The 13,880-nt window shown below is 42.0% G+C and overlaps 1 protein-coding gene across 1 annotated transcript in view; it reads left to right on the forward strand.

The window, feature by feature from the left end:
- The window catches only part of FKBP15 (FKBP prolyl isomerase family member 15), a 91,183-nt gene that overhangs the window by 61,499 nt on the left and 15,804 nt on the right, over positions 1–13,880 (forward strand). The window contains exons 12-20 of the mRNA XM_007936765.2: positions 330–437; positions 1,656–1,758; positions 2,195–2,301; positions 3,661–3,775; positions 6,068–6,177; positions 6,483–6,590; positions 6,896–6,990; positions 8,523–8,625; positions 11,709–11,781. Coding sequence (XP_007934956.1) covers positions 330–437; positions 1,656–1,758; positions 2,195–2,301; positions 3,661–3,775; positions 6,068–6,177; positions 6,483–6,590; positions 6,896–6,990; positions 8,523–8,625; positions 11,709–11,781 — 922 coding nt within the window. The remainder of the gene's footprint in view (positions 1–329; positions 438–1,655; positions 1,759–2,194; positions 2,302–3,660; positions 3,776–6,067; positions 6,178–6,482; positions 6,591–6,895; positions 6,991–8,522; positions 8,626–11,708; positions 11,782–13,880) is intronic.

The following is a 13,880-nucleotide window of genomic DNA, read 5'->3' on the forward strand; positions in this document are numbered from 1 at the left end:
CACATCATTTCTCTTATTACCATCTTGTATTCCTGTTGAACTACAGTTTTTAATCCATTTAATGAGAATAATTATGCCTGGTGGAAGATTTGTTTGAAATGAAGTTATAATTATGAAGCTCCTTTTGTCCATTCCAAATGCATAGGCGATTATTTTTATTGCTATAATTGTGATTCATGTATACTTCTAGCCAATAAATCTTTGCTTGTCATTTTCTAGAAGAGATGGCTTTAGATGAACATGGCAGAGGAACTCGTTGAAGAATTTGATATAAGAGCCAAGGGGATGGAGATGGCTTACAGTGACTTCTGTGACTTTCCTTTCTTTAGAATCCTGATACAGTCAAGGCCAAGTTGATATCTCGGATGGCCAAAATGGGTCAGCCCATGCTGCCCATCTTTCCACCTCAGCTGGATTCCAATGATTCAGAAACTGAAGTATGTTCCTATGGCTTTATTAGAATCAATAATGGAGATGGTGCCATCTTTGGTTGAAATTATTGCTCTTTCTACCTCTAATCCAGGATCATTATTTAGAGAGTTTATATGCAAATTGATGTGGGTTGGGATTAGAACCTGTATTTCTATTTGTGTAGTACTTCTCATGAGAACTGGAAGCAATTCCATATATCTATCACTTACTTACACCAGGAAGATTTAAGTAGTTAGTGTAATAATTTACTAGAATCCATAAAGTCTGTAAAGATCACTTTTTAGGGAGCAGTATAATGCCCAACCCATAATAGGTACTCAATTAATGAAATTTAGATAATGTGATATTCTTAGAAATAAGAAAAAAAGCTTATTAAAAAATGTTAAGTTATATTTACTCATTATAAAGTAACAAATTAGAGATAAAGAGGTAACATATTTCACTAAAGAGGATTCTTCTTTATATCTTGTTTTGTAACCTGATTTTTAACTTAATATTACATCATGAACATTTATATTACTATAAATTCATCAGCATTATTTCCTTAAAGGTAGCTCAGTATTCTATTATACCCAGTTATCATAATTTCTTTCATTCTTTGTTAGACATTTAGCTTGACTTAGTTTTGTAGTAATCTAAAACTGGGATATTTTTGCAGAAGAGACTATCGGGATGAGGAGATGTTAAAGTAAAACTATGCCAAGGAGTTTTCACCTCTTGAACTACAAAAACCCCATTGCCATCTAGTCAATTGCTACTTATAGCAACCTTGTAAGACAGAGTAGAAGTGCTTCATAGGGTTTCCAAGGCTGTAAGTCTGTACAGAAGCAGGCTGCCTCATCATTCTCCCACAGAGCAGTGGGTGGGTTCTGTGGGAACACACTAGATCAATCTTACAGTAGCTGCTGGTTTAGAAAATGATATATTCTGGAGATCTGTTAGTTTAGCTGCTTCAGATTGTAAAGCATCAACAATGGGTAATGTTTGAGGAAATTGACTGTATTTAATTACTTTATATGATTTAAAGGGAGAAGGGATTTAATAGAATAGAATAAGTACTTTATGCCCATGTCCAAACCCTAAACTGTTGGTTTTCTGCTTGCCTTTCTCTCCTCTTCTTTGCCTAGAAAGCCTGTGTTGTAGGTAGGCCTAGGTTGGCCTGTACGTTGCAGTCTTCAAGTATGCACTGATACACAGTAACCAAACCCCATGTCATGTTCCAGGATGTGAGTGCTCTGCAGGGAGCCGGGCAGCCTGTGGCGATGTCGTCCATCCAGCCCTCTCTTCAGGCAGTCCATCCAGCGTTACCACAGATGACCTCACAAGGTACAGAACCTCTCTGAGGCTCATAGGCCTTCAATTGGGTCAGCACCAAGATTGCCATCACTGTTTCTTGAACTGTTAGGTTGCATTGTCTTTGTCCTAAGGATCAGACTAGTGTGAAGCTTGTCAGTTTGTCCTGGGCAGAGCATTTTCAGACCTACAGCTGCATTTGGTGCACTTACTGCGTCTTCAGCTCTGTTGCACTGTCAGTTTTGGAAATCTGTAAATTTCCGAATTGGTCACCCACACCACCAATGGGATGTAGATCTGAGTCAGATGCACGTGAGGACACCCTGTCCTTCGGTCTTCCATTGCTGAGGCTCCGGTAGAGTGGGCTTTGGGAGACGAGGTGAAGAAGGTGATTACGTGTGAAGCTTGATGGCATCTAAAGTGGTAGCACCAACATGAGTAGCAGTGAAAACTTCTTGTTTTATCTTAGTGCCTCAGCCATCTGTTTCTGGCCTCCAAGCACCGTCTGCTGCCTTAATGCCAATTACATCTCTCGATTCCCACTCAGCTGTATCTGGAAATGCCCAGTCTTTTCAGGTAAGAACATTTTTAAACCATGTTAATTATAAGGTGTAATTTACTATGGTTCTACTTCTTTTTCTTCTTACTGCTCAATTCACACAACAGCAGTTCCCAAAAGTCAGAGTTTGTCATTTTTCTTTTTCCCAAACAGCTGTTTTCTCATCTGTAAACCAGGCAAAGATTATAAAGATTAAATGCACTAGCAAGGAAAGGTCTAGTACAAGGCCTGGTGGGTAGTGAAGGCCTAGTCAAGGTTTGTGCTCTTTTCCTTTCACTGATATCTACCCTGAGGACTATGTATTGAAGTCTATTGTGGTCTTTTCTTTTTATCAAACAGCCGATAGGCTAGGATTCTGCACTGTACTCAACAGAGTAGCTGTGGGTTGGGGATGGAGACTATATGGAAAATAGCTCTCAAGTTATCCTCCAACACAATCTCTTAAAGTAGGTACTTTTCTGTCTGCGTCTGCTGAGTGTTTTCCAGGGTGGTAGGATCTTTCTTTTGCCTGAGCACACTTGGTAGATAAGACACACTTCCAGATATAACAGTGGCTCACTTCCTTAGTGATTTTTAATGGGGCAGGGTAGGGGTGGGGAGCTATGCCCTATTAGAATGGGGTGCTCAAAATTGAAAAAGTCCCACCCTTGCCCTTCTCTACCCCTTAATGGAGAATTACTGTCCTATAGACTAAGATTTTCTTTATTAGATGGGTGGTCAGGATTTCTTTGTGTCCAGGGAGAATAACCATGTTATATATCATTGATGATAGCTGATATTTATTGAGCATTTACTATCTGCCAGGCATTTAACTTACCAGCTGTTAGGGGCTTTCTCATTTCTTTTAGTCCAGACAGCAACCCTATGAGGTGTATTATCATATTCATTTTATAGTTGAGACCAAGGGTTAGAAGACAATGAGACACTTTGTCACAGAGATAAATGTCATGGGGACACAGAGGGACTGTCACAGCTTTGGAAACTGGCAGATTTGGTTTAGAATCTCAATGAATAGCTCTGCTTCTACCTCAATTTTTTTTTTTAACCTGTAATTTTGTTTGGAAATTCATTTGGCCTGATAACTAGGAAATTAATTCCTACCTAAGTCATAAAACCAGAGGGCTGGGTAGTGACCCAGCCTACCTCCCCCTTGATTTTTGGGTAGGAGTTCAGTGACTGGGTTTCACTGGTTCACATAGAGAAGCCTCCTGCTACAATTCTTAACCAATTTCAAACCCCAATGTCATCCTGCTCAAATTGTAGTAAGTGTGAGTCCCCTCCCAGCTTATCCACCTTATTCCATCGAGACAAAATGTAAGCAAAAGAGAGAGACGTGAATGTTTTCTACACCAGCTGTAAACGTGTGATTTTCTCAGCCCTATGCAGGTGTGCAAACCTATGCTTACCCCCAGGCATCGACTGTCACTTCCCAGCTGCAGCCTCTCCGGCCCTTGTACCCAGCACCACTGTCTCATCCTCTCCATTGTCAAGGTAGGGAGCAGTCCTCCCAGCTGCCCAGCTCTCACCGTGTCCCTCCCATCCTTTTTAAAATGTTTGTTCCAGTAGCTCTCTACTCTTCGTTTCCTTTCTTTTTTTCAAACAGTTTAGTTAAGGTATAATTTCCATACCATGAGATGCACTCATTTTAAGTGTACAGTTGGTTTAGTTAGTAAATTTACAGAGCTGTGCAGCATCACCATTATCCAATTTCAAAACATTTTCATCACCCCAGAAAAGTCCCTCATAGGACCATAGTCTTGGGAGACATCTAGGTCAGTTGACAAAACATAGTCCATGAAGACAATGTCCTGCATCCCACTTTGGTGAGTAGCAGCTGAATTGTAAAAGCTTGTGAGCAGCCATGTAAGGTACAATTATTGGTCTCTTCCTGTGCGGAACAAAGAAGAGTGAAGAAAATCAAAGACTCAGGGAAGCAGTTAGTGCAAAGGCCTAATGGACCATGCAGACCTCAGTCTCCACTAGCCTGAGCCCAGAAGAGCTAGACGGTCCCTGATCAGGGACCACTCTGATCAGGGTCACACCGGGAGGCCCTGGTGGCAGAAGAACATAGAACAAAATTAATAAATCATAAGAAACACCAGACTTACTGGTCTGATAGAGACTGGTAGAAGTCCCCTCAAGGCTGTGGCCCTTAGACACCCTGCAGCCCTCAAACTGAACCCCCTCCTGGAGGTCGCCTTTCAGCCACAGTAGACAGCCTGTGAAATGAACAGCAATACCCGTGAGGAATGCGCTGCTCAGGTCGGTCAACCATGTGAACCCAAAAGGGCAGAAGTTCCTCCAAAACAAAGCTCAGGAGGCAGGAAGGGGCAGAAAGATGGGCAAATGGAAATGGGGAACCCATGGAGGAAGTGGGAAGAGAGCTGTTACATTGAGGGGATCGCAACTTATGTCACAAAACAAAATGTGTGTAAATTGGTGAATGGGAAAGTAAGTTGCTCTGTATTTTACCCAAACCACAATAAAATGTTCATAAATAAATAAAAATAAATATTAGAAGAAGTTCTTCAGAGAGAAGGAAAATGATACCAGAAACTTGGATTATATAAAGAAAGGAAGACCGTGAGAGAAGGAATAAATAAATGAAAGCAAAATTAAAAAAAAAAAAAAGTCCCTCATGCCTACCGTTAGTCCTTCGTTTCCTGTGTCATCATCTCCCGCTGGCCCTGTATAAGTTACTCCACCAGGGTGGCCAGAGCTCATAGTAAATGCAGAAAGAGGAAAACACTGGAGCGAACTGGAAGAAAGAATGATGACTCTGAGTGTTCAGTATCTCAAATGAAAGCTACTTTGTTAAATTTTTTTAATTATGAAAATAATATACTCCTATAAAAGAAATTCAGACAATGAAAAGAGCGTACTGTCCTTCCACGGCAGTGAAACCCTCTGACCAGAGGAAATTCTTGTTAATAGTTTCTTGAGTAATTTTTCCAGTGTCTTCTATGCATGGACAAGTGTGGGTATCTTGTGTAAAAAATAAAACAAAGTAAAATATAGACAGTTTGGGTGGTATCCTACTTGTTCTACAGGTTGTCTTTTTTATAGTAATCACCTTTGGACAGGGGAAGGAAGAAGCAAGTCTATCCCACAACATAATTTGTAGTTCTAGAGTAGTAATGGTTTCCTTGATTCAGCCTTTTTTTGATGCCCTCCCTGCTTCTCCATCTGGGAAACCCTTTTCGTCCATCAAAACGGTCAACTCCTGTGTGAAGCCATCCCCGATTTTTGTTCCTCCTTCCTTCCTCTCATTCCAGAGATAAAACTGTATGTTCTCATCTAACAGTTAATCTTCCTATGGTCTGTGCTGCTTTTAATACCTTGTACACAGCCCATTTTTCAACCATAAAACACTGTTGTAATGATTGTTTTATATGTTAGTCTCCCCACTGTGAGCTTACCGAGGGCAGGAACCGTTGCTGTATCCCTGGTACCTGGCACCATGCCTGGCATGCACTTGGATGAATGGGGAAGCTACCTCAGCTGCCAGTGTTACGGCAATCCAAAGAGTGTGTATTTGTGCCCTTGGCCCAGCCAAAGCCCTGGATGCATTTTGCAGGAGCGTAGCTTAGTTGTTAGCTTTGGAACCCTTTGCCTTGACTAGCTCCTCTACATCTTCACCTGACAGTGTGAAATCTCCTACAGCATTTCCCAGTATGTGGAAGTGTTAATTCCTTTCTTTCCTCTGCTAAGCTGTTGGCTTTTCCTTATACAGTATCCTCTGCTCCACTTTTGTAAGTTTCTTTTTGGCTTATGTCTGTTTAGGATCAGGTGACATGGCTTCATTTCTCATGACTGAAGCCCGACAGCATAACTCTGAAATTCGCATGGCAGTCAGCAAAGTGGCTGATAAAATGGATCATCTCATGACTAAGGTGACTGAGTCAGGGTTGGGGCTGTGTTGTAATTGGGAGTCTAAAAAGAGGGTACAAACAGGGAGCAAGTAGAACTTTAGGTAAACTCTCCCTTGGTTCTCTGGACTCATTGTCAGCAGTTATTTCCCTAGAAGCATAGTTACCATTTTTTTGGGATCCAGTTAACAAAAGAAAACACTAGCTTACATTTAGAGGTTGTCTTAGAAACCCATTTGCCCCCTCAAAAAAGTGGTCGGACCTTAGGTAAACTATCTTTCTCTGTTTTAAACTTTCTCACATCATACTTTCCGGCATCCTTTTTGTAGGTTGAAGAGTTACAGAAGCACAGTGCTGGGAACTCCTTGCTCATTCCTAGCATGTCGGTTACAATGGAAACAAGCATGATCATGAGCAACATCCAGCGAATCGTTCAGGTGAGGGGGATCAAGGACGAACACTCTGCCTGAGGCCTCGCCCCTGCTTTTCCCTGCATGTCCTACCCTTGCAAACCTCTGCCCTCAAAAATGACAGCATGTGGTACATGAGGATGAGAAAATTCTGGAGAATCCAACATGGCTTGGTTTGGCCTTAGTGCCTTATTGCTATCTATAGAGTCAGAAGGAAACATTTCTTTCTGACCATATTAAATAGTGTCACCTGTCAGTTGAAGCTGATTCCCATGTATTTGGCACTTTTCTCTTAAGACACGTAAATTTTACCTGACACATTTTGAATTTAGGAAAATGAAAGGTTGAAGCAAGAGATCCTTGAAAAGAGCAGTTGGGTTGAAGAGCGGAATGAGAAGATTAGTGAACTCATTGAACGAAATCAGAGGTAATGACAGGTACGGGGCACTGGCTCTAATGGACAAAAGCGTTTCATTTGTAAATGCCCAAGTTAAACAGACATGTTTGTTTAAGGAAGTATATCTGTATTCTCCTACTTCTGTTTCCTGACACGTGAATTTCATGTTCGATAGAACCCAGTAGGCTGGGATGTAAGGTAGATTTGTGTTTGAATCCTGCAGCTGCCTCTCTTTCGCTGGGTGACTTGGGGTATTTCATTTATTGCTGGTCACCTTAGTTTTCTCATCTGTAAAAATGGTGCTAATACTGAGACAACTAAGATATCAACTCTTCTCCTTTTTATGTGGACTGGTTTATCAAGTAGAACTCCTCTAATATTCAGACCTTTGTAATTTTTGTGAATCCTTCTGAAGATTAGGAGTATTCAGGGGAGATGTTGCAGCAGGCAGCATTTCACTTAGATCATTCTCTCATATTTCTCTTCTCCAGTGTCTCTTGTCTCCACATGGTGGAGTCAGGAGTGGAGGGACTTTTCTTCTCCCCTGTGGTGGTTAAGTTTGTATGTCAACTTGGCTGGGCCTGGTTGGGTGGTTGGGCAGCTGAATATAGTTATTCCCCATCATGATATTAGTAATTAACTCCATGGTAGAATCTATTGGAGCAGCTGAGTAGCTGCTTTGGGTATGTGGTCTGCTTTCCGTATATAAGAAACAGCTTTGGGAATGGTCTCTAGCTTATGGCACACTTGACCCCTGCATGTACCATGTCATTCTTCAGCAGCCTGCTGTGCTCTGCTGACCTTGGGACTTTCAATGGACTTGAATTAATGGTCTGCCATGTGGTTTGGAGGAGCTCTGGTGGCGTAGTGCCTAAGGCATTTGACTGCTAACCAAAAGGCTGGCAGTTCAAACCCACCAGCCCCTCCTTGGAAGGAAGATTGGGTGATCTACTTCCATAGAGATACTGCCTCAGAAACCCAAGGAGGGGTCGCTATGAGTTAGATCCAACTCGATGGCAGTAAGTTTGGTTTGGTTTTGGTTTGTGTGGTTTGGTAACATTGGGACTGTGCCTTTTAACTTGTCAACCTTGGGCTTTTCAGTCTCAGCAGCCAGCAGCTGTCTGAGTGAAGAAAAGCCTCTAGTTCCTGTGGGCTGGGAGCAGGCGGCAGAGTTGAAACCCAAGGTTGAGGGGCTTTCCCCCAGCCCCTAGAGCCTGGCACTTTGAACTCAGACTTAAAACCTCCAAACTGTAAGAGAATAAACTCCTTTTGTTAAAGCCCCATTTGTGGTATATTCCTGTCAGAGTGGCACTGGGTAACCAGAACATCCCCTTTTCTCTTTCCCTCTTGATTACTCCTCACCATACACCTTCATATTCCTCTTTTTATTTATACAGAGCAATTCACCTCTGGCAGGGTCCTCCCTCCAAACTTGATTACTGCAGATCTAAGGAAAACAAAATGCTCTCACATTGTTTTCGCTATGGCTACGGAACAGTGTTTTGATGACTGAGTATGCATTGGGTCGTGTGTGGCATTGCTTTTCCTTATGTATCTTACAGATATGTTGAGCAGAGTAACCTGATGATGGAGAAGAGGAACAACTCACTTCAAACAGCCACAGAAAACACACAGGCAAGAGTTTTGCATGCTGAGCAAGAGAAGGTAAACTAAATGGGGGGTTGAGGGAGAACAGGTCAGGATGAGTTGAGCTAAGGGGTGACCCTGTGTATATACTTTCCACTCTGGTCTTGCCATCACTGGGGAAAAATTTTGTCATCATTGAGAAGAGAATTAGAAATACTCTTGCTGCTGTTGTTGTTGTTATGTGCTGTCGAGTTGGACCCGACTCATAGTGATCCCTCCTTGGGTTTCCAAGGCGTTATCACTACAGAAGTAGATTGCCCAACCTTTCTTCCGAGGAATGGCTGGTGGGTTTGAACCGCTAGCCTTCTGGTTAGCAGTCAAGTGCCTTAGGCACTATGCTACCAGAGTTGCTAGAAATACTCTAACATATTTTAATATTTATCCACCCTCCATATCTTATCATATTCTTTGTAATAAATTGACTGAAAAAAAATGACTGATCTTAATAATCTGACTAAGGTAAGAATGACATAAGATGAATTTAACTTATTTGAAGCTAAGTTTATTCTTTTGACAAAATCAGCAGAGAATTTCTATTGCATTAGGTAGCAGATGTATAGGTTGTTTTTAGTGAAATTTAAGGTTGTGGAGTTTGCTCCTTCATTGATGTCTGTCAAATCATGTTAAAGTACTACTGTTTGGCTTCTGTCATTCCAAACAAACAAACAAAAAAAACAAACTCACTGCCATTGAGTCTATTTTGACTCATAGTGACCTTTACTGGGTTTCTGAGGCTGTAAATCTTTGCGGAAGTAGATTGCCCTTTCTTCCACAGAGTGGCTGGCAGGTTTGAACCGCCAACCTTCTGATTAGCAGTCTAATGCCTTAGGCACTGAGCCACCAAAGAAGTTCTGCCTGTTTCTGGAGCAGTTACAGGGAAGACTCTAGTGGGTCTTGGGCTGTGACAGACTCACTCTGAACCCCACTCCTGCTTATTGCAGTGACACTTTATCTGGCATGGAGTCTTTCTTGCTTGGGCTACTGCTCCTCAGCTGGGAGAGCTTGACCCTTTCTTTCATCTGCTGCTTCTCAGATGTTGAAGAAATAATACTATATTTTTTATTTATATTTTCTCTAAAAATATGAAAAGCTGGCTGGAATGCAGTTTCTAACTTGGGGAGTTACTCACTTTTCCCTTGTTCTGGTAATGATGAAGGTGCCTTACTTATCCCTTGTGCTAATCTTCTTTTGTTCTCTTAGCCATAGTATCAAGGGGGGTAATGTCTTTGACCTCTTACTTCATCCTTTGTTGTGGTTGACTCCTAATGCCTAGATCAAGATTGGCAGCCATTGGGTCACTTCACCACTCCCCACTGAATGTGCTTTTCACCACTTCTTCTTCCTCTCCCTCTGTTACCTCTCTCCCTTTCCTTTCCTTTTTTTTTTTTTCCTCCCTTCCTCAGGCCTATCAAGGGCACACAAATACATTGTGTCGCCTGGCTATCACTATATAGAGCTAAAATGCTTGCTCTAACTTGCTCAAAATCAGTGGTTCCCAACATAAATCTGGCTGCTTCATTATCACTTGGGGGCTTGATTAAATAGACATATTCTTAGGTTCCATCTCCAGAGACTCTAACTCAGTAAAGCTGGCCGATGTCTGAATCTGAACGTTCAAACTCTCCCTTGATGATTCTGATACTAAGCTGGATACAGGACTCTCTGCTCTTGCCAGTGATTTATTTGTCATACTCTCTGTAGGTAGAAGCTGGACACCTGTGTTTTTAATGAGTTCACCATGTGACTTTTGTGTTGAGTATCGCTGTTGTTTGTGTGTGTGTGTTCCAGTAAAACATGATTTACAGAAACAGGCAGCAGGCCGATTTGGCCCATTCACTGTAGTTTGCCAACCCCTGAATTAGCTTATTAATCCACCCAGATGTTTCATGTTGATAAACTCCAAAGATGTCAGGTGCAGTCCATTGAACCCAGCAGAAGCTCTCTTTGTAATAGCAAACACAGTAATAACAACAACAACAACAATAGCTAATATCTGTCAAGCACCAAGGTTCCAGGCACCATTCTTTACATAAATCTTTTCACAGATCTAGGCTGAGTCCCATAGGCTTCTCTACCTTCAAACACACCTGAAAAAATTATGGTTCTTTAAGTTCTCAGTGAATATTTGGTAAGTGAAATTAATGATTTTTTTCTATGACAGGATTAATATTTCCATATAAACCATGGATCAGTGGTTAAAACTGGAAGAGCAATATTTGATATTGCCTTAGTTTTCTAGTGCTGCTATAACAGAAATGTCACATAGGCTTTAACACACAGATATTTATTTGCTCACAGTTCAGGAGGTTAGCAGTCCCAATGCAGGGCATTGACTCTAGGGGCAGCCTTTTTCTCTCTGTTGGTTCTAGGGGAGGGTCCTTGTCTCTTTTTAGCTTCTCATTCTTGGTTCCTTAGAGATCATCAGGTATATGGAGTCTGGCTGCCCCCAGTGCTGCTTGCTGCTCTTTTTGGATCTCAGGAGACTGCCTTACAACACACCCTACACTAATACTGCCTCATGAGCATACCAAAGAAAACCCATTCCCAAATGGGATTGTACCAGGTATAAAACCCATGCCACCAGAGCTCCTTACAACAGGTATACCAAAAACCCCCACTGCCGTCCAGTCAATTCTGACTCATAGCGACCCACATTGGGTTTGCCTCCTCTTGTCACAGAGCAGCTGGTGGGTTTGAATCACGGTCAGCCTTGTTAGCAGTCAAATACCTTACCCACTGTGCCACCAGAGCTCCTTTATCACAAGTATAGATGTTAGGATTTACAACACATATTTTCAGGGAACAGAATTCAATCCATAACAGGGGTCATCTAGTTCTTATTTTACAAAACCACAAATTAAGGCCCAGAGAGAGTAAAAGCCTTGTCCAGATCTCACTGCCAGCCGGTGGCAAAGCTGTGTTCTTTTTCCTGTGTCACACTGTCATCTCTCTTTGATGCCACTTTCCTGCTTCTAATTTCTCTCTGTTGGTTCTGGGGGAGGGTCCTTGTCTCTTTTTAGCTTCTGGTTCTTGGTTCCTTGGAGATAATCACTCCTTTTTCTGGACTCTTGGTTCTTTCTGACTTCGCTTTCTTTTCCCAGCTCTCCATGTCAACAGCAGATTTGATCCAGGGTGGGAACCAGGGAGCAGTCACATCCACTGTGCAGGTTGCTGGTGCTTCCCTTCCTCACTTGAAATTGCACACCTTTATTTCCCCTGGCCCCCACCCCACAGAGAGAAATCGCCCTCACTTTAAAAAAAAGAAGAGAAAGAAAAATTATAATGATATATGTGCAGTTACACACTATATATTTTTTGATTATAAAAGTTACATCTGTTCATTCTAGAAAATATAGAGAAAAAAGATCAGCAAAATAAATATTGCATCACCCACAACCCTTCCACTTAGAGAAAACCACTGTCAACATATGCTTATCCTTGCAGCGCTTTCACTCTGTGTGTCCCGACAACCCTTCCACTTGGAGAAAACCACTGTTAGCATATGCTCATCCAGTGCTTTCACTGTGTGTGCCTGGCTGGATGGAGTACTACTCCTGTGCTTCTGACAGGCCTTTTGTGAAGCCCCTGGCTGGTGCACACGGTTAAGCACTCGACTGCTAGCCCAAAGACTGGCAGTTCGAATGCACCCAACTGTGCCTCAGAAGAGAGGCCTGGTGATCTACCGGCACAAGGCCACAGACTTGAAAACCTCATGGAGCACTGTCCTCTGCACACGTGGAGTCACCAGGCATTGGAATAGACCTGATGACAACTAACAACAGCTATAAGTGGCCTCTAGTTAGGAGCCTGAGATCAAAAGACCTTTTGAGTGATCGTCCAGTGGTGTGACTGTAGGCTATGTCACATTTCTGTAGACTGCCACTCTCCTTGTCCATTGGTGAGAGAGTGGCCAGTTACTGCATTGCCTCTTCCTGGACCTTATCCCCTCTCACGGTCTTTGGTGCTGGGACGGCCTTGTAAGAGCGGTGCTTGCTCTGATAATAGGAAAGCTCTGAGCCACAGTAGGTACTGAGGTCTTGAGCATTATGGTAGTACAGTTCTCGTTAGGCCATTTCAGGCAGCACGGTGAACTAAACTGTTCTTGGGACCAATGAACACTCCTCTTTCCATCTGGAAGTTCTAGCTGCCACTGTCCCCTGTGTGTGACACAGGTGAAAACCTGATGCTGCTACCCAGCAAAAACAAGTCCTTCCAAGCTCAGGCTTAAGGCTGCAGATGTCCTCAAACATTCATTCTTAGCCTGTTTTTATTTTAGAGATGGTTCTAATTGGCTTGATTTCACCACCTTTTAAAGGACAGTCAGAAATCATTTTAAATGGGAGCTAGAAAACTGTCAAAGGCTTTGAAATAAGGCAAGGAGTAAATACATTTAAAACTGAGATAAGCTATAAAAAGGGTCAAGTCAACAACTATAAAGATATTTGTAGAGTATAATAGTAATTGGCTGTTTGGGGTAGAGAGAGAGTCCAACCCTACATATAAATACACTGCTGTCTAAAAATGAAGACTGGTTCCCAACAAAGCAACCACTGCCTGTCCTGTCATAGGATTCCCTTAGATTTTATGGGAGGCTGTCGTTCAGATGAAATATATGTGGATTATCCTTGTAATCATCATCATCATCCTTAAAACATAGAATGTCATTAGAGACTTTTCCAGGGTAGCCATTTTATTTTATTGATTTATTACTCTTTTAAAAAAATTATTGTTATTTGGGTGAAAGTTTACAGAGCAAACTTGTTCTTCATACAGCAGTTCATATACATTTTGTTTCATGATATCTACTGCAGTTCCCCACAGTGTAACACCTTGCTTCCCATTTCCTCTCCAGGGTAGACATTTCCGTTTTAACAGATGTAACGTAAGAGTAGTCAGGTCTTTGGGAGTAATGTTGAACTCTTCTTTGGCTAGTGCAGAATACCATTTAAACATATTAGCAGTCAAGGACATTGACATGTTCCCTTGCTTTATTAGCTCCGTTCTTCCAAAGAACACCAAAGCATTTACTCTCATACAACTGATCTTTATAGCAGTACAGAGATTGCATGATAGAATTTTGCAAGACCAACAACTTATTCATTGCAAATACCTTTTTTCAACAACACAAATGGCAGCTATGCACATGGACTTCCCCAGATGGAGTACACAGGAATCAGATTGACTATATCTGTGGCAACAGGAAATGGAAAAGCTCAATATCTTCAGCCAAAACAAGGCCAGGAGCTTATTGTGGAACAGACTATCAACTGCTC

This window comes from Orycteropus afer, unplaced genomic scaffold (assembly GCF_000298275.1).
Source record: "Orycteropus afer afer isolate SDZICR_OR568_19922 unplaced genomic scaffold, OryAfe1.0 scaffold00037, whole genome shotgun sequence".
In the NCBI taxonomy this organism is placed as follows: Eukaryota; Metazoa; Chordata; class Mammalia; order Tubulidentata; family Orycteropodidae; genus Orycteropus; species Orycteropus afer.